General features: G+C 51.5%; 1 protein-coding gene across 2 annotated transcripts in view; it reads right to left on the bottom strand.

The window, feature by feature from the left end:
- Positions 1 to 21673, bottom strand: part of TRPM8 (transient receptor potential cation channel subfamily M member 8) — a gene marked incomplete at both ends in the record, with an annotated part of 50115 nt that extends 28442 nt beyond the window's left edge. For both annotated transcript variants that reach the window (XM_084240935.1, XM_084240934.1), the window contains 11 exons: positions 273 to 563; positions 3440 to 3558; positions 4633 to 4735; positions 7345 to 7542; positions 8883 to 8950; positions 10170 to 10344; positions 14064 to 14236; positions 16614 to 16791; positions 17670 to 17826; positions 19197 to 19270; positions 21557 to 21673. In XM_084240935.1, coding sequence (XP_084097061.1) covers positions 273 to 563; positions 3440 to 3558; positions 4633 to 4735; positions 7345 to 7542; positions 8883 to 8950; positions 10170 to 10344; positions 14064 to 14236; positions 16614 to 16791; positions 17670 to 17826; positions 19197 to 19270; positions 21557 to 21673 — 1653 coding nt within the window. The remainder of the gene's footprint in view (positions 1 to 272; positions 564 to 3439; positions 3559 to 4632; positions 4736 to 7344; positions 7543 to 8882; positions 8951 to 10169; positions 10345 to 14063; positions 14237 to 16613; positions 16792 to 17669; positions 17827 to 19196; positions 19271 to 21556) is intronic.
- Between the last annotated feature and the right edge of the window lie 840 nt (positions 21674 to 22513).

Here is a 22513-nt window from a genome sequence, read left to right as displayed (position 1 = left end):
CGTTCCTCTGTCCCTGTCCGATGCCTTCAGGAAGCTTTACAGTTAACACAAAACTAGTCTGAACGATCGTCAGAGCACAAAGCAAGACATCAGGAAAGCCCCTGGGTAGGCCTCTCACCGTGTGTAAGGAAAGGCAGCAGGAAAATTTAACCAACGTCTTAGCTCCTTTACAGCAACAAGGTAGGGGCAGGGCGAGATGGAGGTAGAGATATGTTTTGAAAGCGCCCACAAAAGACCAGGGAGTTTAGGCGGACAGCTATCCCGGTACCTACGTGAAATTCTATGTCCAAGTCTTCCCTGCTGCTTCTGTCTTCCTTCCGGAAGCCCCTGCGGAAGTTCGCCACCAGCTTCCAGACGAAGGTGAGCAGGGCGTCGTTGTAGGAGTTCTTGGCGATCTGCAGGTTCCGGTACACCAGGGTGCTGAAGTGGTTGGAGAAGAGCTCCGTGAGGACGTCGTTGGTGAGGAACTTGCGCAGGTTCAAGCCATTCTCCAGGAAGAGGCGGACGAACTTGGGCCGGTCCTTGATGAGAGCCATGAACATGACCTCCTGGAGGTCAGCGGACTAGGGAGAAAGAGCAGAGAGAGGACTCACCCGAGGCCGGCGCAGCAAGCACAGGTGTTTCCTTCTCAGCTACATCACATCCGCACCCCAGCCCCAAGACAACAGCATCTTCAGCTGCACCTTCGGTTCTGCTTCGAAAGAAAATGTCTTTCCCTGGGGTGTGGGATTGTAGGTCAAACTTCTAGGTGGCAGAAGCAACCTGGTAGACTCTTTGAAGCTGGTTGGATGTGGGCTTGGGCGTGACGGGCTCTCCTGCTACTTATCCTGTGGGATGACCCGCACCGCGCGGAGAAGCACGTGCGGGAGGCCTGCTGCCCCCGCTCGCTCTCGAGGCCTGCAGCAGGCACTGATGTGAACCAGGCCCCGGCCAACTCTCCCCTCTGTGCCACAGGCCCCTGCTGCCCTCAGGCCACATGCCACCAAGCAGATGCCAGGTCGTGTTACTTGACATTCCCGGGACCTTCCGCCCCAGTTATTGTTCACCGTCATCTCCTTTCTAGGCTCCCAATAAAACATATCCGTAGAAGCTTACTGAGAATTTGAATAAAATCAAGTGTCCTGCAGACACCATCCTGCGTCCATGCGGCAGCCTACAGACCCCGCCTGCTCTGGGATACATTCTAAACAGAGCTCCTTGCAAGCGACCCCCAAGGCTGACGCCGACAGCCTGCTACAGCGCTCACAATATGCTTCAGTGGCCAACATGGATGAAGTTCATAAAATCCACATTTCCAGCATTAAAATCCAGATTTAAATGAAAACCAGCTGTTCTGACAATAGAAAGAAGCGTCAGCGGGAACCAAGAGGCAGCGGCTCTGGGGTTCAACTGTGCAGCCCCCAGTGTCCCTGCACTCCCCCGGCTGCCCACCAGGCCTGGTTCCAGAGCATGTGCCCTCCAGGACAGCGGCAGCAGTTTCTAGCGAGGCTCATGGGCTCACACAACCGCCTGGAGAGGGAATTGTCAAGGCTGCCTTGAGTTCCCACCCAGGGCTTCCAGGTGAGCAAGGGAGGGGACGAGGTGGCTGTCCTGGAAGGGGGCACCTTCTCCTCAGTCCCAAAGGCAAGGGTCTTGTGCCCAGAGCTCCACATTTCCTTCTAAATCTTTTTGCCTTTCGGGCCTCCCTGGTGGCGCAAGGGGTTAAGACTCAACCTATGAGGCAATCTGCAGCCCCTGCAGCACCAGTTCGATCCCCGGCCAGGGAGCTACCCACATGGCACAGCAGACCTCTCCTGTCTCCCCGCTGCTCCCCTCAGCAGTGTATTTCGTCAGTCTGCCTGTTCTGTTCCCCACTCTGTCTCTGGTAGATCCTCTTGCCCCCCACATCTCTGGCCTGTGCCCCAGCTCTTGTATGCATAAATAAATAAATCTTTAAAAATAAATAAATAAATAATTTCTTTGAATCTAGTAAATAATTTATTTAAATCTAATAAATAATTTATCTGCATCTAATCATAAATGCAGTAAAATAATTAGAAAGTCATGATTCTTGCTTATTATCTGTTTTTAATCAATTAGATTTAGTTCTAAGTCTAGATAATTTAATTTTAAGTAATGACTGTATTTCACAACATCTTTAAATGTCACTGTTAGCTCTCCCTACAACCAGATGAGGAATGGAGGCAGAGAAAGCTTAGGTGGGTTGTCAAGGTTAAATCACACGCAGGGGCTGACCTGACTCCAGACTCTTAACCATTCTGCCCTCACCCTTAACTCTCTCTAGCTGAGTTCATAAAATTAAGTGCATGTTCAATATGTGCCTGAGATCACGTCGATTTGCACCGTCTGACCTCACTTAGATAGAGCACTTCGCACAGGGATTCACTTACGAATCAATTAGCGAGATCTACTTGTAATTCTACTTCCCCACTGCAGGCTCGCCTGTGTAATCGGGCTCATTACACTGCAAAGACCAAATACAAGTCAGTGTTTGCTAAAGGAATGAATAATTTAAAAATCCATCTGCCATTACTTTATTTGCCTCTATTATTAAAACTGATCCCATGTGAACAGAAATCAAGCCTTCGCCCTTCGTTATGCACAATGGGCCAGAAGTGTTTTCTGCACCACAGAAGGACAACAGTTGCTGTCTTTCCAACCAACACACGCATTTAGCTCCAGACACGCGTGGTGAAGCCAAGTCTCGCTGCCCCCACATGATTGAAATCAGCCCAGGAAGGGACAGAGAAGCACGAGGCCTTGCAGGTGCCAGTGAGTGTGACAAGCTGTAGCTGCCCCCACGAGACAGCTGTTCAGGCTGACCTCACTTCAGTCGTGCCCAAGAGGATGCTGCTTTTTAACAAATGCGACCTGAAAGTGAGCGAGGCCAGTGTCCCGAGAGGACGCGGCCCAGCTGCACACATAGCTTCCATGTCGGAGGTGCTCAGATGACCCGGAGCGTGGTTATTAGCCAAAGACATTCATTGTGTGTCTTCAATCAACTTGCTCCCATTTTCCCTTATGAATCTCACTACTGCTGACAATTCCGTTATGGGAACGTTGCCCAGGAGAAGGGGCAGGATGCAAAAACGAGCACTGCTGTCTTGATTTTCGGTCAGGCTGTTTCTGTAAACCTCCTTCCAATCGCGGTGCATGCATTTCCCCCAAATTCCTGCCCGTCCATTCCCCAGAGGAGCTGTGCACCCCTACATCAAGGCTGAAGAACTACAGCTCTGGGTGGCAGTGGTAGATGACTAGGGACTTACATGGGTGCTCTTATTTTTATTTCTATTCACAACAAACCAGCCACCCAAGCTATAACCCCAGGCAACAGACAAGGGGCACGAGGGACAGTCCTTCCACGACTCAGTCTGCAGACCTCTCCAGAAATGGGCCAGCCCTTGTCCAGCTGAAATCGCCAGGAGGGCTTCTTATTTACCTCCCAGCGGCGGTCATTGGTGAAAATCTCGTCACTGGCCAGCTCCAGCTGGTTCCACTCCAGCAGCAGCTTCAGCTGCCCACTCCAGTTATCTTTGTCTTGTTCGTTGGTGCTAAAGGCTGTGAGAGATCAGGAAAAAGTCAACTCACCTAAAAGCCAGAAATAAGGAGTTAGAACCATCGGTGTAGCCAACTAGCAGAACCATTGGTCAAGGAGTTTCTAACATGTCTTCTTGCAGTCAAACACGCAGAACTGTCATGTCACTGTATTTTTCACTCATTCTTACCCAGATTCTGGATGTCCCAAAGGACAGGATGAGGATAAATCCAAGCAATGATAGTATCTTTTCATTTCTTTATAGGTAACTGCAGTATGTTGACATTTTCCCATAATTCAGATAAATAAATACATTTATACCTATCAATATTATATTTCAAGGACCCCATCTGATGGATACTGCACCTAAATCTATGAAATAAGAGTCACATGATAACAATGTTCCACTGGCCCTTCCCAGTGCTAATATTTCCTGCTTCTGTGTAGCTCACAGATAGAATCCCATTTAATAAATATCTTCATATGCAAATTTCTGGCAAGCACAGTAAGAATGAGTCTGACAAACAGATAATGCTTAAGCCACCTTGGCTGGGGCTTCACCCCTCAGTGCACCCTCACATGCACGGATCGGCAGCTCAGCTCTGGAGGCCAGCCTCTGCCGAGGATCTATTTTCTTCAGGTAACAGCCACCGTGCTGGGATTCTAAGACAGCAAAGATCAGAGATGGGAACTGACAACCTGGCGCTCATTCACAAGCTTCAGGTAACTCTAAGTCCCTGAAATGGAATGCAAATTATTTACGTGTGTGGAGTGTCTGGGCACGCACGTGTGAATGTGTGTGTGGAATTCTGGGACAAGAGTCCATTGTTTCATCACCCCTCAAACCGGCATTGGCATCCGTTCATGGAGAGATCACTGATCACATTTGACTAGTCTTTGGAATGACATAAAATTCATCTTCTATTAAAAATACACAGCCAGGAAGACTTAACCCAGCAGGTCAAGAACAGACATTCTAACCTCTGAAAACCAACACTAAGTGCAAGATTGGATATAGATGGAGCTGTTGAAAAAAATAAATGCTGGTCATTAAACCCGCAGACAGCAGGCCCAGCAGCCCCCGGGGTCTCGCTCACCTTTGTACAGCGCGAAGGAGATGGCGTTGCTCACGATCTCGTCCCCGGCTTCTTCCATTTTAATAACTGTTAAGAGGTGAGAACTCTCGAGAATCTCTTTGAGCTGGCAACAGCGAGAGAACAAAGTCACCAGTCTGCAGGTTTTCGGCATGAGGAGCATAAACTTCTCTTTGGGGGCTGAATCTTTCAACATCTAAAAAGCCCCCCGGAGGGCTGCTCCAGACCGTCCCTGGCCCGCAGCGCCGGGACTTGTGACGTCTAATGTCTAAATTGGAATCACAAGTCCTTGGCCACAAAGAGCGTGAAGCACTGGTGAGAGGAGACACAGACCAAAAAGCTGAGCGCCTCACTGCCCGGGGACGTGTGTGTGTGTGTGTGTGTGTGTGTGTGTGTGTGTGTGTGTACACGCATGCATGAAATAAAGCTTGGCACGTGCTGGGTGCTCTGTGGTTGGATGAGTGAGTAAATGAAGAACAGGCAACAGAAAACCACAGGAAGGAAAGGAAGGGAAAGCTCCATGTGAACAGGACATAACCGGATTTGGTGACAGGACAGCGAAGTGAGGACTTGGGTGTGTTGCCCTCAGATTTTCCCGTCATGTGCTTTTTCTGTGAAGCTTCACTCTGTAATGTGTTCTGCAATGTTGAGTGCAAAAAAACCTTTTTAAATCAAATTGCTGGGGAGGCCGCCGGCGCGCGTGGAGGGGCTGGCCGTGTGAACGGAAGTCCCTCAGCAAGCCGCAGCCTGGCTTCAAACAAGGAAAGAGATGCAGGTGGAACTGACAGGCAGGGAGGGCCGAGGCGCCAAGGTTCAGGGGCACACGTGGGGTGGCAGCGTGGGGAGAGGGTGAGACATCATTTCCTTTGAAATGAAAAGGAAGAAGGAGACAGTGATTACGCAGCCAACTGGGGGGCCCAGAGACACTGCAGGGGACCCCAGGCGGTCTCTCCTCCCCCACACACTTGCCTCCTGAGGCCGCTCTCTTCCACAGCCCGTGAGAGCTTTCTGGAACATACATTTGACTACATTCTCGCCGTGTTTTCCAATGCATTTAAACAAAACCAAAATCTTGAAATGGCACTGGAGGGTCTCCCGGGCTGCCTCCAGAAGCCTCAGCATCCGTTCATAATGACCCTTGCTCCCCTGTGGGCCATATTTGCCTCACACCTCAAGACCTTTGCACATGCTGCTGCCACCATCACCATCTCAGCCCGTCCTGCAGACCACGGATCCCATCTCTCTTCTCCCTTCTGAGAGGTCCCCACCCCGGCCAGGCTGCCCCGGCTCATGGCCTCCAGTTCCCACATCACCTCTCCTCCCGACACCCATGTCAGCTGGAAATTCTACAATGTGTCCTATCGTGATCACTCAGCATGAACTCTCCCATTGCTTCTGGTTTCTCTGTGAGGACAAGGACATCTTCTGTGGTGACACTGCTCTTTCTGAAGCCCCTGCTCCAGCACCCAGCCTACTCGTGTGCTCACGAGATAGCAACTGAGTAAGTGGAAAGATGAAAGAGTTTGAAATGAATGGTCTCTAGGTTAGCTGGTAGCTTGGTCAACTTCTTGAGAAGTTGAGGAACAAGTAGGTTCAGGGGGGTAACCAGGAGAGCACAGGTCCCGGCAGGAGCCTGGATGGCCTGGAGAGGTTGAGAAACCGGGAGCCTAGTTTGGGTTGGGCTGCCCACCTCACCCGGGAGGCAGCCCACAGCTGCCCTGGGAGGTTGCTCAGTGAACACTGGCTATGGCATTGCCAGCAACATGGGTGGGCCTTGAGGGGAAGATGCTAAGTGAAATAAGTCAAAAGGAGAAAGACACATGCAGTACGATTTCACTCACTTGCAGAATATCAAGAAAAGCAAAAGCTTACATGATCTCGTGAGAAAATAATGAGAAAGGTGAGAGATTCCAAATGCACCACAGGCCAGTTAACATAGCAAAGCAATTATTGGGCCTCCATGGTGGCCTGAGTTCCATCCCCAGCCAGGGAGCAACCCACATGGCGAGGCAGACCTCTCCTGACTCGCCCGCTGCTCCCCTCAGCAGTGTGTTTCAGTCAGTCTGCCTGTTCTGTTCCCTGCTCTGTCTCTGGGGACCCCTCTCACCCCCTGCACCTGTGGCCTACACCCCAGCTCTTGTATGCATGAATAAATAAATCTTAAAAAAAAAACCTCTCCTGTCTCCCCGCTGCTCCCTTCAGCAGTGGATTTCAGTGGATCGGCCTGTTCTGTTCCCCACTCTGTCTCTAGGAAATCCTCTCACCACCACCCGCCCCCCGCACTTCTGGCTATGCCCCAGTTCTCCTACACACACAAAAAGAAAAACAGAAAAGCAATTATTCTGTCCTAACAGTTTCTCCATTAAAGATACTAGAATCATCATCACCAAGGGCTTCCTTCCTATCCGCCCCTGAGAGGCAAAACACGGAAGCTAAACACGGTGGACCTTACGGTGCAAAAGAAGGACACCAGCTCTGCAAACAGGCAGAGGGAGTTTAAACCCACGTCAGCCCCTTATGGGGGACAGAGACTCTGCAGATCAGTTCACATGCATGAGCTCCAGTTTCCAGCGAGAAACATCGTGTGAGTCCCTCCCAAAGTTGTCAAGAAAATGCCAGAGACGCACAGGCGCTGGTGGAGTCCGCTTGTGAGGTGTCCTCCCTCCCCTGCGCCTGGCGCTTTTTCTGGGCCCTGCAGGCCCCCGTCAGACTCACCCACTTGATCCAGCTCTCAATCTCCTCCTCTGGCAGCCGGGACACCGTTCGGGGCAGGAAGCGCACCAGCTTCTCCTTGACGATGGACGAGGTCAGGACGTCCTCCATCTCCACCAGGCTGGCGATCACGTCGGCGATCTGGCCCGAGCCTTCCACCACCACACACGGGATTTTGCTCTTGATGGAGGTATTGATGGCCTGGGGAAGGGGACAGAGTGGGCGATGGAAGAGACACTGGTGGCCCGCGGAACCTGGCTCAGGACCAGGCTCTCGAGCAAGTGGTGACCAGGCCACGTGGACACGGCCCTGCTCTGCTTCCTGTGCATTTTTCTCTTCAATCGGCAGCAAGCCAGATGTTAGCCACCGCCTTAGAAAGAGAAAGCCGGCGGCACTGCATCCTGGGCTAGCAGCGCATTCCAGAATAAGGACACATGTGACTAGCTTAGGTTTTCCATAAATAAATGCTTTAAAACAGCCCCCTGGGGCCTCCCCTGGTGGCGCAGGCAGTTGAGCGCCGTGCTGTGAAGCTGTCCGCAGCCTCTGCAGCGCCGGATGTATCCCAGCCGGCTGGCGAGGGTCCCGCATGGCGCGCGGACCTCTCCTGTCACGCCCGCTGCTCCCCTCAGCAGTGTCTTCGGCCCGTCTGCCTGTTCTGTTCCCCGCTCTGTCTCTGGTGAATCCTCTCACCCTCCCATGAATCTTGCCTGTACCCCGGTTCTTGTATAAATAAATAAATAAATAAATCTTTAAAAAAAAAAAAAAAAACAGCCCCTTGGATAAAAGCGATTCCCCAAATACTGGCATTGTAGATTTGAGTGACTCCCCTTCAGGCCACATTCAACAGCCTTGAGAGCTGGTGGAAGTCAACAGCTCGCGCTTTCGAGGCATGAAAACACGGTCCGAGCAGCGCTCACCTATTTTGTATTACTCTGACTCACACATTTCCCTTCTCAACCTCCTTTCATGGAAGAAAATAAATACACATTTGCTTCCTGGGTGAACACCCCCACGCTTGTGCTGCCTTCATAGAAACCAGACACCGTGGAGGGGAATCAGTGACCCCAGAGTCTCCGCGGGTGGGCAGGAGGCTGAACTCCCACTCAGTCACCCGTGGCAGGCACAGACCACTCAAGGAACTCTCCATAGTCTCAGAATCCTGTAGGGCCTGACACCCCTTCATGGGCGTGCCCTAGAGCACACAGAGGGGCTCAGATGGGCTGTGAACCCTGACTTGGGGGCAACCTGAGTGTGTGACCACCTCTCCGAGAGGTGGGGTGCCCATGGTTTTCCAGTATGTGTTGGTTAAGTCTCAAGGTCAGGCTGATGACCAACATCAACACCGAATGGACAGGCGAGCCGTGACCCTGCAAGGTCTCACCCACGTCAGCCTGTCAGGGAAGGTGGTGGGTGAGAAAATGTTCCCTATTTGCTTCATTGAAAGAAACTAGTCAGACCAGGTTAGGTGAGCCCCACAGCCCTGAACATACAAGTGTGCAGAGTAGACATGGTAACTGAGCCTCTAGAAAACCAAGACTCACTTTCAAAGTCTCTTTTCCACCTCCTTGGGCAAAACACACGATGGGGATTTTTCCGCCATAATTGGAATCTGGAAAACATAAAGCAAAAAATGTTGGGGGCTCATTCAAAATACTCACCTACCACAAGGAAGAGGTGGGCCAGAAACTTCTGTGCCCAGAGTCCAGGGTGTGGGGTCCTGACTGTCTACTCACTGGCCACAGAGGATGCATGTCTGTGCCCCAACCCTGCAGCAGCATGGCCCAGTCAGGTCAAATCATAGTGAAATCTGCGAATGATTTACTTTGGCTAATATACCTCAGGTTAGGTTCAGTTTATCCTTCTCAATTGCGCAATCCAGCTTTCTTTTTCTTTTTTTTTTTAAAGACTTATTTATTTATTTATACAAGCACTGGGTACAGTCAGAAGCACGGGAGGGTGAGAGAATTCACCAGAGCCAGAGCGGGGAACAGAACAGGCCGACCAACGAAATACACTGCTGAGGGGAGCAGCGGGTCCGGCAGAAGAGGTCTGTGTGCATGTGGGACCCTCGCCGGTGGCCGGGGATCGAACCGGTGCTGCAGAGGCTGCGGGCAGCTTTGCAGCCCAGTGATCAACCACTGCACCACCAGGGGAGGCCCGCACAATCCAGCTTTCTTGCGTGGATGAAAAATTAGCATGAGTACATGTTCTCTCAAGGCAGATCATTGTACACACACATATGCATGATATCTGTGCATGTACACATGTGTGCACACATAAATCATGTATAATATCTGTGCATATGTATCTACACACACATACACACACACACACATCCCATTGTGGAAGGGAAAGGCTGAGAACATCTCCAACAAGCCCCTCCTGAGAGCATGAGAGACTCTGGATCCACACAGGCCCCATCTCAACACCATTTGAACACAGGAAGAGAGTGTCAGGCTGTCGCTGAATGCTGCACTCTCTCCTTGAAACAGATGTTCTGGGGGCTTCTCTGATACACAAGATTCACAGAAGCGAACCATCCAACCGTTAGACCATGTGTTGGCTCTCATACTTTCTTACCCTCGTGAGCCCAGATTTGGCTCCATGGGTGGGTTTGTTCTTAACTATTGTTAAGAAGAGCCAACGGATTTCTATCCTGACAAATCTGAGAGGGACAAGGCACCGCTCCCCCAGGTGGAAGGGCTCAGGGACCCTGGCGGGAACACTCCTGCTATCGTAAGGAAGAGGAATAACAGCCCCTCCTCGGCGTCAGGGCCGATGAGGTGGGCTCATCATGCTTGAGCAACGGCCACGTCCTACACACTGACCTTGAATAGTGCGCTCGGAGATGTACTTTTCCAGCTGATTCCGGAGCTTCGCCTCAACCGTGGGGTGCCCATGGCAGCCATTGTCCACGAGCAGCAGGTGGGTATGGTTGTTGTCCAGGATGTACAGAGGGTCCCTCTTGAAGTCGTCCATAATGTACTGGGCAGAAAAGTACTCCTGGGAAGCACAGAGAAACTGGCCTTGAGACGCCATGTGTCGGCCAAGACACATGTTCATAGTAAGGTAAATGCTTCAGATTCAACTCCACGGATGCCTCGCCCAGATTCCCCAGCTCAGAAGGGTCGCAGAGTTCTTACGTACAGGCCTTCACTTTCAACAGGGAGAAATGAAGGTCAAGGACCACTTGACCATTGTCACAAATAACTCCCACTTCTTGTATTCCCTCGCAGAGCGCTGACTCCAAAACCTTAACGAGGAAAGACTCAGGAAAAGAATAGCCGGAGAGCGAGCTCCCTAATGGCCAGCGACAGTGTAAGGGTCAGATTCCCAATCCAGGTCTCATTTCATCTCTCTCGGCTCTGTTCAGTGAATTCATCAAAACTGAGAGCACTCAGGGAAGGACAGTATATACACAAACATATTCACACACACACAAAGACGTGTGTGTGTGTATTTACACATACACGTGTGTATTTGTGACTGGGTGGTTACAGGCGGGGTAGACATTCCTAGACACACATATTCACCTGGAATCTGCCAAGACTTGGAGTTAAAAAGTGGGTCTAAAGAGAGATGAGTGGACCAAGGAGACGCGGTCTGTATACTACACCGAGCAGGATTACTGCTGAGCAATTAGCGCTGTTTCCAGGCTGCAGTCCATTACATTATGGCTCACAGGTGAAAAATAACAGCAGTATAGAAGCAAAAATATATTTTATACTCAGTATTCATTCTTGAATTAAAAAAATTTAAGCTAGAAATAAAAGGATGATGCCCTATGATATTGTTAAAACTATGCACATCTATTGAACAGTTAGCCAAATCCTTCTGAGTAGCTTGAGCTGGGAGGCTAATCCCACGAGCTGTGGTACGTGAACGCCTGTAGCTGCTAACATCACTGTTATTTCACATTACATTGGGCAACCAGATGAGCAAAAAGCGCAGAGTACATCGATAAAAGAGCCATTTTAAAAAATAACATTATTTATCAAAGATGTGGTTGCAAACATAGGACACCCAGAGAATCTACTGAAAAATTACTGTGACAAGAGAAAGAGCTCGCAGAGTGTGATTCCGAGAAGCAGACAAATCACTGCTTTTATCTAGACAAGCAAAAACCACTTCAAAAATTACCTTGACTAAAGGCCCCATTCACAACAATAACAACAATGTAAAATCTTCAGAAAATAGATGTGTGAAAAATACATGGCTTAAATAACTTCCCTGAAAACAGAGACTTGCATAAATTGGGAGACATGGACATACCATGGCATTGGAGAGGACTTGACAGTCTAACCCTTGCAGTTTTCTCTGCATCAGCCTATAGATTTAATGAGGTTCCACTCAGTAAGTGTGAACTTTTACTGCATTGCCTCGTCTTGTTTATTGTATTGTTTTGTTTTGCCTGGACGGAAGGATGTAAAGCATAAATAATAAGGAAATGGAGGTGTGCCTTGGGCTGTGTCTGCTAATGCTGTTGTAGAGCAACAACATAATCCTGACTTCAGAAAAATAAAACTGATGGAAGAGGAGAAAAAAACTCAAAATCACATAAAACTTTAATGTTGGTGAAATGTGGTCGTGGCTCAAGTCAGATAAATCGGGGTCCCAGGACAGCCCTGGGATGGGGTTTGGGACCCCAAATAGGAACCACTTAGGAAGGTTGGCCAACAGAGTTAGTATGAACCATCACCACATTCAACTTATGTGAAAGACCAACTTGCTCTGAAAAGATCGAGAAGAGGGCGGAGACCACAAGATCATGTGTTTGCTACAAAGCAAACAGAGGTGGTCCTGGCACTCCCCTTCACAGATACATAAAGGAGTAACAATTAGCACTACAATTTGAGTATTAGTCCTCTCCTAGACTATTGTGAAGAATAAGCGAGTTAATATATGTTAAACACTTAGAATAGCACCTAGTACATAAATGTCGTTAAATAAATGTTAGCTATTTTCATATTATTGAATTATATTTTTATTTTTACTCACAAATGTAAATGGCTATACATTTCACTCTGAGTGCAGCTTTGACCACACCTCATTAGTCCCACTACAGATTACAGTGTTTCCATTTTCCTTGTTCTCAAAGTAACTGAGATTATATTTTTAAAAGTTCATTTTTGAACAATAGCTATTTAACAAGGTAATTTATTTGCTTCTGAGTTTCCAAGTGACTGAAGTTTTCTGTTTAATTTTTATTCATTTCAGGTTTTACTTGTTGACATAGAATGAGCCCTCTATTTTTCCACCTGGGATGTAATCAAGTCTTTTTGTTGTTTCTCCAACTCAGGGGCAAAAATATCTACTTTACAGAGTTGATTTGTGATTCTATGAATTAATATACACAATGTACCCACGACAGTGACGATGACTTTCATGCCTGTGCCAAACACCTCTCACAGACAAAGGCACATTCCTTCCCACCCAACTTGCCACTTGCTCAGAATCCTACCCCCAGGCCATTGTCACCCCTGAGGCTGGCATGTGATGTGAGACCATTCTGCCATCCATGACAGAGCATCCAGATGTCAATAAAAGCTGCCATTCGTCCTGTGCCACCAATCTGCCCACGATAATACAAGTTTGCTGTTATTAAAACTCAGAGAAGGGAACTCGCTCGCAACCATGCAGATAGAAAAGGAGCATGACTCAACCCCAGTATTTCCCAAAGCCTGTCCTCCACCCCCTCTGCCACACCGCCTTCTGGAGACCAGAGGACATGCCTCCCCACTCTTCCCTGCCCCTTACTACCTCAAAAATGGTAACAGACACAAAAGTAAAATCATTTAAAAAATAAAAGAAACACAGTAATCCCCAGATCCTTAACAGTTATCTAAACTTCAAGGAGCGCCAGGTGGAAGGTGTAAATTTAAGTGGGATTCCTGGGCCTCCCCAGTGGCAGAGCGGTTGAGCGCTGGGTTACGAAGCTGCCCGCAGCCTCTGCATCGCCGGTTCCATCCCCGGCTGCTCCCTGGCCACCGGAGGAGGGTCCCACATGGCGCACAGACCTCTCCTGCCACCCACTGCTCCCCTCAGCAGTGTACTTCGGTCCTTCTGCCTGCTCTGCTCCCCGCTCTGGCTCTGGTGAATTCTCTCACTCTCCTGCGCTTCTGACTATACCCAGTGCTTGTATAAATAAATAAAAATAAATAAATAAATAAAGTGGGATTTCTAAGCATCTGGCCCAAAGCTTCTGGGCAAAAAACAACTGTTGCTTAAGGAGGTATGCAACTCAACTAGACAATACCCCACAGGTCTACCCTATAAGTCTACCTTTTATTTCAAACATTTGCATGTGTTGATTACTGCAGCAGGGGGTGCTCAAAGCCCTCTTCTATGCCAGGGATCACTGCAGTGATTTTAATTCCTACAAGTGTGGCCAAGCAACAAAGGTATGGCAGGCAGGGCTTCAGCCATCTCTGGATGGATTCAAGGCATGGCTGTGAAGAATAAAGAGCCTGGCTCTCACACGATATTGCTAGGACCAAATTTTAACATGTCAAGCACGTGTATTGGCAACTCCTTCTCAGGAGCTCCTCTATTATGGCGTTCTTGGTCTCCATTCTGAGGTCCCAAAGGCATTCCTGGGCAGGCCAACTTCCCCAGGAGCAGGCTCCCTCCCAGAGGCCCTGTGCTCAGGCTGCAGCCCGGGCTGTGGTCTTCCTCCCATGTCCTCAGAGACCCCTTCCCCTCCCCCACCCCCAACCCCATACCTCATCATCACAGTTCCTGATGAGGCTGTCCCTGTTGGAGACCATCCCCCAAGCCGCTATGCCAATGGCCACGATGTTTTCCTCAGAGTTCCTGCTGATGGTGTTATCTCTCACCACCTCCCCAATGTTCTTCATCAGGCCATAGTGGGTGCCCCCGGTGAAAATCCAAGCACCTGTCAACAGGGGAAAGCAGTCGGTCCTGAGCAAGGTTCTGGACCTATGCTCACAGACCCTAGGTGGGATCTTCCCAACGTGACCCTGGTGCCTGCAATGCACCGTTGCTTTGCTATTACACAAACTGCACACTGATGATCTAAGGTTCATATTTGACGATCTCCTCAATTTCAAAGGTTTTGCAGGGATTCTGTTTTAGTTTTTCAAATTGATGCAAGTAAATAACAGACTGTAAAGTTGGCAATGACCTTAGTCTGACAGGCCACCCAGGCAGAAGCCAGCCGGAAGCAGCTCTCCTGCTTCATGACAGCTGTGCAAGCCCCAGGGACACCAAGACAGCTGCCCCTGCACCAACAGAGCGGCTACAGCAGCCCCAGGCCTCAGCAGGTACACGGCAGTAAGCAACTGCTGAATGAATGAAGGATGTGTGTTAAGGAAGCTGAGCTGCTCCGTTTCATAACAAAGTAACTGCCCTCTGGTTGGCCTCAAAATGGCCACCTCTGGTTGGTCAGGAAATGGAGAAGCATACACGGGGGTGGGGGGACCTCAGTTACTTCTTGAACTTCAGGAAAAGTTCATATTTAAAATAAGACATTATTTAGCCAACTGGTTTTCGTGTGTGTGTGTATGTGTGTGTGTGTGTGTGTGTGTGTGTGTGTGTAGAACTGGGGTACAGGCCAGAGGTGCAGGAGGGTGAGATGATTCCCCAGAGACAGAGTGGGGAACAGAACAGGTGGATCTACTGAAATACACTGCTGAGGGGTGCAGGGAGGAGACAGGAGAGGTCTGCTGCACCATGTGGGTAGCTCCCTGGCCGGGGATTGAACTCAGGCCGCAGTGGTGACAGCACTGAGACTTAACCCCTACGCCACCAGGGAGGCCCCAGCCAATTAATTTTCTTTTTTTATATTTATTTATTTATTTGTTTGTTTGTTTGTTTGTTTATACAAGCACTGGGTACAGTCAGAAGCGCGGGAGGGTGAGAGGATTCACCAGAGCCAGAGCGGGGAGCAGAGCAGGCAGAAGGACCGAAGCACACTGCTGAGGGGAGCAGCGGGCGGCAGGAGAGGTCTGCGCGCCATGCGGGACCCTCCTCCGGTGGCCGGGGAGCAGCCGGGGATCGAACCGGCGCAGCAGAGGCTGCGGGCAGCTTCGCAACCCAGCCCTCAACCGCTGCGCCACCAGGGAGATCCAATTAATTTTCTTAATATAGAAGTTTTTCAATCTTAAGTTTAGATAAACTGATAAAATAAATGCAAGTGTTCGATAAGTTGCATCTCATGCTGAGGAAACAACAGTCAGGCTCACACTGAGGGCCAGCCTACAAGGACATCTGCCTATGCTTTTAAAAGTCTTCCGAAGACAGACTCAACAGCAGTTCCAATGAAAGAAAGCTTTTTAGTTTGTTTTGATATGAAAAGCTAAATATTTTGGAGTCCAAGTGGGAAAAAAATATATTTTTTCCTGTAAAGGCCACGGTAGGGAAAATAGCAAAATGAAAGCGTGGACCGCTTTTTCAGATAATGCAGATAACGCATTGGCCAATGATGCCTCCTGGTGGCTGAGAACGGTCCTGGTCACGGGCCACCCCTGCTCCAAGCAGACCCAGAAGGACACGCTTAGGGACCACGCGTCATGACACCCGCTGTTTACTCTCAAGAAATCCCCACCCCAGATCGCAGTGCGCGACACTTGTGGGAACACATAAGACAAACGTGGGGGAAATGTTAACAGTTGGTAAATCCAAGTGTATGCACATGTTCCCTGGATTGTTCTTAGAACTTTTCTGTAGGTATAAAATGTTTTATCACACAAAGTTAAAAGCAAAACGAACGCTAGGTGAATACCCCAAGTTCCAAAGCCGCACCTGTTTTGATCTCAAGCACTCTGTGGTGCTTCCAGCCTCCCAGACAATCGCTGTTTCCGAAAGTGAGTCATTGATCTCAAAATTACAAAGTAAGCCAATAAAACTTACCCTTTCGATTCACCAGAATATTCTGGGTGAAATTTTATGGGTAGAAATAACAAAACGAAAACAGAAGAAGAAGAAAAACAATCTTTACTTAAAAAAAAAAAACATAAAATTACCCATTAAGGAAACCCCTTAGCACTGATTTTCAAGTCACTTGGTGAAACCCCAGCCGCCAGCGAGAGCGCCCGTCTGTCCATCACTAAGGATCTTGCCTGTCACTTACCATCCGGCCCTGCAGCATCTGCAGTCCACGCATGGGCAGCGGAAGGGCATTTCATTCAGACTGGGAAGACCTTGCATTGCAGGAAGGGAATAACTTGGGGGCTGGGTGCTTCCCCCCACTCCCCGCCCTGCCACTCCAGGGCCCGTCAGCAACTCCCCCTGCACCCCAGGGCCCGCCGCACCTTTGGACTGCGCGATGTAGATCAGCCGGCTGAAGATCTTGCGCATCCGCGGCTTCAGGGAGAAGTTCTTGGCGCCCCCGGTCACCGAGATGACCAGGTTGGGGGTCTTCAGGTGCCAGTGCTGGGTCAGCAGCTCGTAGAGGATCTCAGCGTCCGTGTCACAGGACAGCCGGAGATACTGCGGGGAAGGGGCGCGGCAGGGGTCGGGGTCACACGTGGGCCCTTCAGCTCCCGTGGCAGGGCGAGGGGAGCAGATGGCCACCGGGGAGGGTCCCCCACGGCTGTGTCCAGGCCCAGTCGGGAAGGGGAAGGGAAGCAGGAGAGTGGGGGGGCCTGAGATTGCGGCTGAGCCTGCTGGACAACTGGGGACTTTGTCCATAAGGGGGCCGTTGTGGGGTAGAGCAGACAGGGTTGGGATTTACAATCTGGGGAGGCCTCCAGCCATGTGGACCACAGGCCCTGAGCAAGGGGGGCGGGGGGAGAGCTGTGGGGAGACCAGAGATCCTGGTGGCCCGGGGCAGAGAGAGCAGAGCTGGGTCACCTCCAGGGCTGCAGGACCCGCCTGGGCACATGAGGCAGGACCCAGGTGTGCCACCACCTGAGGACGCTTCGGTCCCTGAGGCCCAGGACACAGCAGGATTCAGGAGCTGCTCCCCACAATCATTAGGCACCCTCGTAAAAGCCAGCGGGGAGTGGGCAGTGTGGTGTGTAGCGGGACGAGACTCCTCATTCAGCACCATAAGTATTCTCCGGAAAATCACCCACCAGACTAAGGGGGACAAAGGCTTGGTGGGGGGGGGGCTGTGCGGCAGGGAGGGCCGAGGTGGATGCCGGGTGAGTGCCTGCAGTTGTTCTGTCAAAGGCTGCTGGGTCAAGAGACGGTTAACTGTCCAGCTTCTGGTGGCACGTGATCTAATCACAGCTTTTGCTTTTTCCAGGATCTCTCTCTCTCTCTGCCATCTTGCCCACCTCTGCTGGCAAATTCAAGGTACCCCAAGGCGGCCTGAGAGCCGCGAGCACGGGGCTGGGCTGGTCAGCGCGGAGAGCGTCGCTCACCTTCCCTTTCTTCCCCAGACTCTCGAACTGAATATCCCCGAAGGCGTCGGTGGGAAACTCCTTGGTGTGCTTCTTATAATTCCATTTCTCGTTGTGGTTGACCTGGGTGCCCTCTATGTGCTGGCTCTGCGCGTAGCCACACTTGCACACGTTCTCTCTGGCGCGGTGGGGCGGGTGGGAGGAACAGACGCCATCAGGCCAAGTGAACAGCGCGCTCCCCAGCATGCTCTTAGCTCTGCCCAGCACCCCTCCCTCCGGCCCTCACGTGGCTTGTCCGGCAAATGATAAGGAGAGCTGCCTGGCGGGGCCCCCGCAGAACTGGCAATCAGGTATTTAATGCCCCCACGCCACAGTCAACACCGAAATACTTGTTGCATGAGGGACTCCAAACTGTGTTTTCTACCAAACAGAGTCATGACAAGCTCTTCCAGTGAAACATGTGGGGATAAGTAACCGCTCGCGGGGTTGATACGCCCTCAGAGTAACTCAGAATGAAGCAGTTTATGCCAATGACAAAATAGAAATCCCTTGGTTTTTCTGATGTTCCTTTTCAAATTCATACAAAATAAGAAAGCCCATTTACTGAGAAGCGCCCGTGCTCTGAGGCTCTAGGGCAGGAGGGCTTATGTTACCCCACTGTAGCTTTACAAAAATCTATGATATTCACTTTGCTGTAGGATAAGAGAATTTGGTTCAGAAAAGGGGGTAGTTGGCTCCAGGTCTTGCAGCGAACAGACACCCAAGCCCTGGAGGAGTCCAGGGCTGACTCCAATGCTCCTGCCTGCTCGGCCCGTTCTTCCTCCTCGGTTCCCTGCTCCATTCAATGCAGCATCGGTGCTTTAATTATAAACCACGGCAACAACTCCCAGTTAATGGCCCGGTGCTCCCATCACCAGCAGACAAAAGAGGAAGGGCAAGGAAGAACAAGAGAGAGGCCAGGGTGACAGCTGAACCTTGTTAGGTGCATCCTCTGGGGCCCAGCTCCACACGGGTCCATGCCCTCACGTGCTCAAGGACTAACATCCACCAGGATCTCCCACATCTAAGCTGCTGGTGCCGGCTCCCCACGCCTTTGGGACTCAGCCTTACTGTTCCCGAACTCATGAAGACTCTGAGCAGGTGAACATCTTATTTGGGGAACACCCAAAGTCAGCTACCGGGAAGGACAGCCTGGCAGAGGAGCTGGGCATACCTGTGTCGCCTGCCAACCACCATCAGACAGCAACACTTGTTGCCACGGCAACTAGGTGGACCCCCAGGCTCTCGGGGATAAAGAGGGAGCAACAACCTCTCAGTGCCTTTACCAACTGTTACCAGAGCTAAAAATATTCTCTAAATGCTACTTCTCTAGGGACCAGCTACAGGCCACATACCAGATTCTTCCTGCTCCCCATCATTTCTGATAATTGCAGGATGAAAACAGTTTTAATGATGAACTAGTGAACATTTGATTTTTGTTATTGTAATGGTTGTTAATAATTTATTGTCAAACATAGAAGCAAAAACAGAGATTAAAAAGTTGCTTACATGGCCTTGGAATCTTTGGTAAAGAAGACACATTCCCGTTTCTTAAAATTTGCTTGAATAAAATTCACCAAGTCCTTTGGAGAAAGAGCATTGGACAACCCGTTACTCATTTATTCACAACACCTGCTATTGTCAATGGATATTAAATATGACCTAAACCAGCTGAAGGGGGTTAAGAATTTACCACGTATTCATAGCAGTCAGCATCTGTTAAGCGTTGAGAGTACATGAAGTTCTTTAAAAGAGACATGCATTAACATTTTTATAACTAAATGCAATTTTTTCTAAAATTTACTTGGCGTTTTCCTGTATAAATGTCATTATACACCTATAAATCATGCGTTCCCATCTCGCGGCCCAGGGAATATAAGCATTTGTTGACAGTTTCGCATAAATAATGTATTGCTGCAGAGTTCCATTCCTCTTAAGCAGGTTCCTCTAAAGATGTCCCCAAAACTCCCCCACAGGTGAGGTGGTGAGGCACTTCTGCCACCTGATTCTGACAAACCCAAATCCCTGCTAAGCCCAAGGCTTCCTGAAAGTTGGGGAAGCAAACTACTTGGAAACAGAAGGAAAGTGTTTCGGAAGTGCCTCGACTCCCAGAAGATACTGGCAGTGTGCGTTCATCATCACAGGATCAGTAAACAGAAAATACAAGGGATGATAAGTCACCGAGAACACAACAGGCCGCACAATGGACTAGGGAATGTTCCTGGGGCAGCCCGGGGTGAAAGCGGACACACAGGTAGCCCATCGTGCAGGAGAAGCAACCACACTCATCACAGCGAGGCACATGCAAAATAAAGCCACAAAGAAACCCCACGACCCACACCCAGCATAGAAAAATTAAAAGATAATTGACGCGGGACCGCAGAGCCCATGACTGCTCTGGGGGATGAGCGCACCCCCTCTAGAAAGCTGCCGCCTTTGCCAGGAAAACGACACCCTGGGAAAAGAAATAGCCCCTGTGGAGAGGCGCTGGGTGTCCGGGCCCACCTGCAAGCTAAGGGGCCTGGCCATGGGCTCCCAGCACTAGAGGCTGGCCTGTCCCAGGAGGCAGCACCAGCAGAAAATCCGCTTCCCTCAAGTCACCAGGGGCCTCTCAAACTGCTGACCCCCAAGTCAGGCTGCTGAAGCCAAAGCCAGTCTTGACTCCTTGGCCCCCGAGAGCCCTCACCAGTCATGCACCCACAAAAAAGAAATGGAGGGGGAGTCCCTCTCCTGCAGCAAAGCCCACGGTGTGTCTGGTGTCTCTTTGCTGCTCCACCAGGCACCCCTTTGGGGAGGTTTGCCGGCCTGTTTGTCCTTTCAGCCCACTGATGTGCCACCAACCCAGCCCGTCAGACCAAATCCCTTCTCTTTCCATTCGCTTTCCCAAGTTTTCACACCACATTCATGGGGGATCTTTTAAAATGACCTGAGAGTGAGCAGAAAACATGTGGGGCACCCCAGTTTCAGCAGGGATGTGGGAGGCACCAAGGCACCAGGAAAGGGCCTTCAGCAGGCACATTCCCCCATTGCAGTCAGGATCCCTAAGCCAACTACACCCCTGCCCTAGTCCCGCACCCCTGAGCCTTGTGCCCCTGCCCGGTCCTACATCCCCCAACCCCACACCCTCCAGCCTTACACCCCTGCCTGGTCCTGCATCCCACACTCCCCAGCCTGTGTTCCCGCCCTGTCCTCCATCCCCCTGATGCCACATCCCCCAGCCTCAAGCCCCTGCCCCTGTCTGGCTTGTCCAGCAGGTGGGGCTGGGTGTGTCTCAGGCCCCAGAGGGAGACGTGGTTGTTGTGTTGGGAGGAGAGACAGCGAGAAGCTGCAGCAAAATAAAAAGTGAAACCAGTCGAGCCCCAGGTGTGCAGCTGAGGACCTGGATGCAAGAACCGCTGCTGCGAGCGAGCGCAGAGGGGAGGGGAGGGGGTGGGGTGAGGGGTCCTGTGTGGAAGGACAGGCAGGGCGCGGGGGCCTTGGGGGGCGACCAGGGCGGTCTGGACAGGTGTGGACACAGAGGGCTGCGCACACGCGGCGTCTAATGCTGCAAACCAGTGTCCTCCGGTGAACAAATGTTCAAGTGGCTTCTGACAAGGCGGGAAGCGAGACGCCAACAGCAAACACGACGCGAACACGTGCAGCGCAGAATTTAACTTTCATGACAGTCCATTAAGAAATGCGTTCCTGGACCGCTAAGGTCACCGCTGCCCTCTTGGCGACCAGAAGGCAAAGGCGCTGCGCCAAGCCAGCCAGCGTCCCCGGCCTGGGGTGCGCTGCGTCGAAAGGGGTGTGGGGGGAGGTGGAGGGGGGTGTCCTGGGCGGGAAGGTGTGTGTGGGGGGGGGGTGCCAGCCCAGGCCCGCGCACTTACGCTCTCGCTGTAGGACACGCTGGTGCTGCGGGACGCGCTGGAGCACAGCGTCCGGGTGCTGTCCATGGTGCCGTTCCTCCGGCTCCGCATGCTGAGCCGCGCGCTGTCGAAGGACATGGCTCCTGCGGGTGGGGCGGGGCGGTCGGGCTTCAGCTGCGAAAGGGCTTCATGTGCACCTGGTCACAGCCCGCTCCTCGCACCTGCTCGTCGGCGCGCCCCGCCCACCCCCAGGCTGCCGTGCCCGGCTCCCCCTCGTGCCTCTGCGTCCTGCAGGGTCCGCTCCAGTTTCCACCTTCGGCACAGCGGCCCTCGCCCCTTGGCCCCGCAGGGCCCCGGCGCTCCTGGCAGTGCCACCCAGGGCCACACCGTGGAGGGGCGCAGTGGCTGCTTCTGTGGGTGGCTTGGCGGAAAGGGAGCGCAGGGAGCATCCGCAGCCTGACAGCCTGGGGAGCTACAAGACGCAGCCCTCCGGCGGGACAGAGGAGACCCTCCCTGATCCAATCCAGCTCGACCGTGGCTGTGGGTTGGGCCTGAGGTTCCCCGTGTTCTGAGTCACCGGGAGACTCAGAGCTGGCACGTGGGCTCCAAGGACACCCGCGATCCGCCCTCACCCCAGGCTCAGGAGCAGGCTGTTAGCCCACACCACGCAGGCCCAGCTGCCGTGGAGAGGCCCCCGGCAGCCCTCCTGCTCTGCCAGACCCTCCCTTTCCACAAGACAGGAGCACCACCACAAGACAGGTCCCCACACCCTTGTCCCAAGCTACAGCATAAACCACCCACACGCACGCGTCCCATGAGCCAGGCAGACGCAATAAATTCTTTATTTCTAGAAGAAAAGCATCATCTTCTCTATGTCTCCTCCAGCACTGAGGTCCCCAGCTGCCTGCGACACCCCTCCCACCCCATCTCCACCACCCCCGTGTGACACCCCCCGTCCCCACCCTCTCCAGCTTCTCC

This window comes from Talpa europaea (assembly GCF_964194135.1).
Source record: "Talpa europaea genome assembly, chromosome: 1".
NCBI classification, from domain to species: Eukaryota; Metazoa; Chordata; class Mammalia; order Eulipotyphla; family Talpidae; genus Talpa; species Talpa europaea.
The sequence above is the reverse complement of the archived record's forward strand: the minus strand, read 5'-3'. Positions and strand labels throughout refer to the sequence as shown.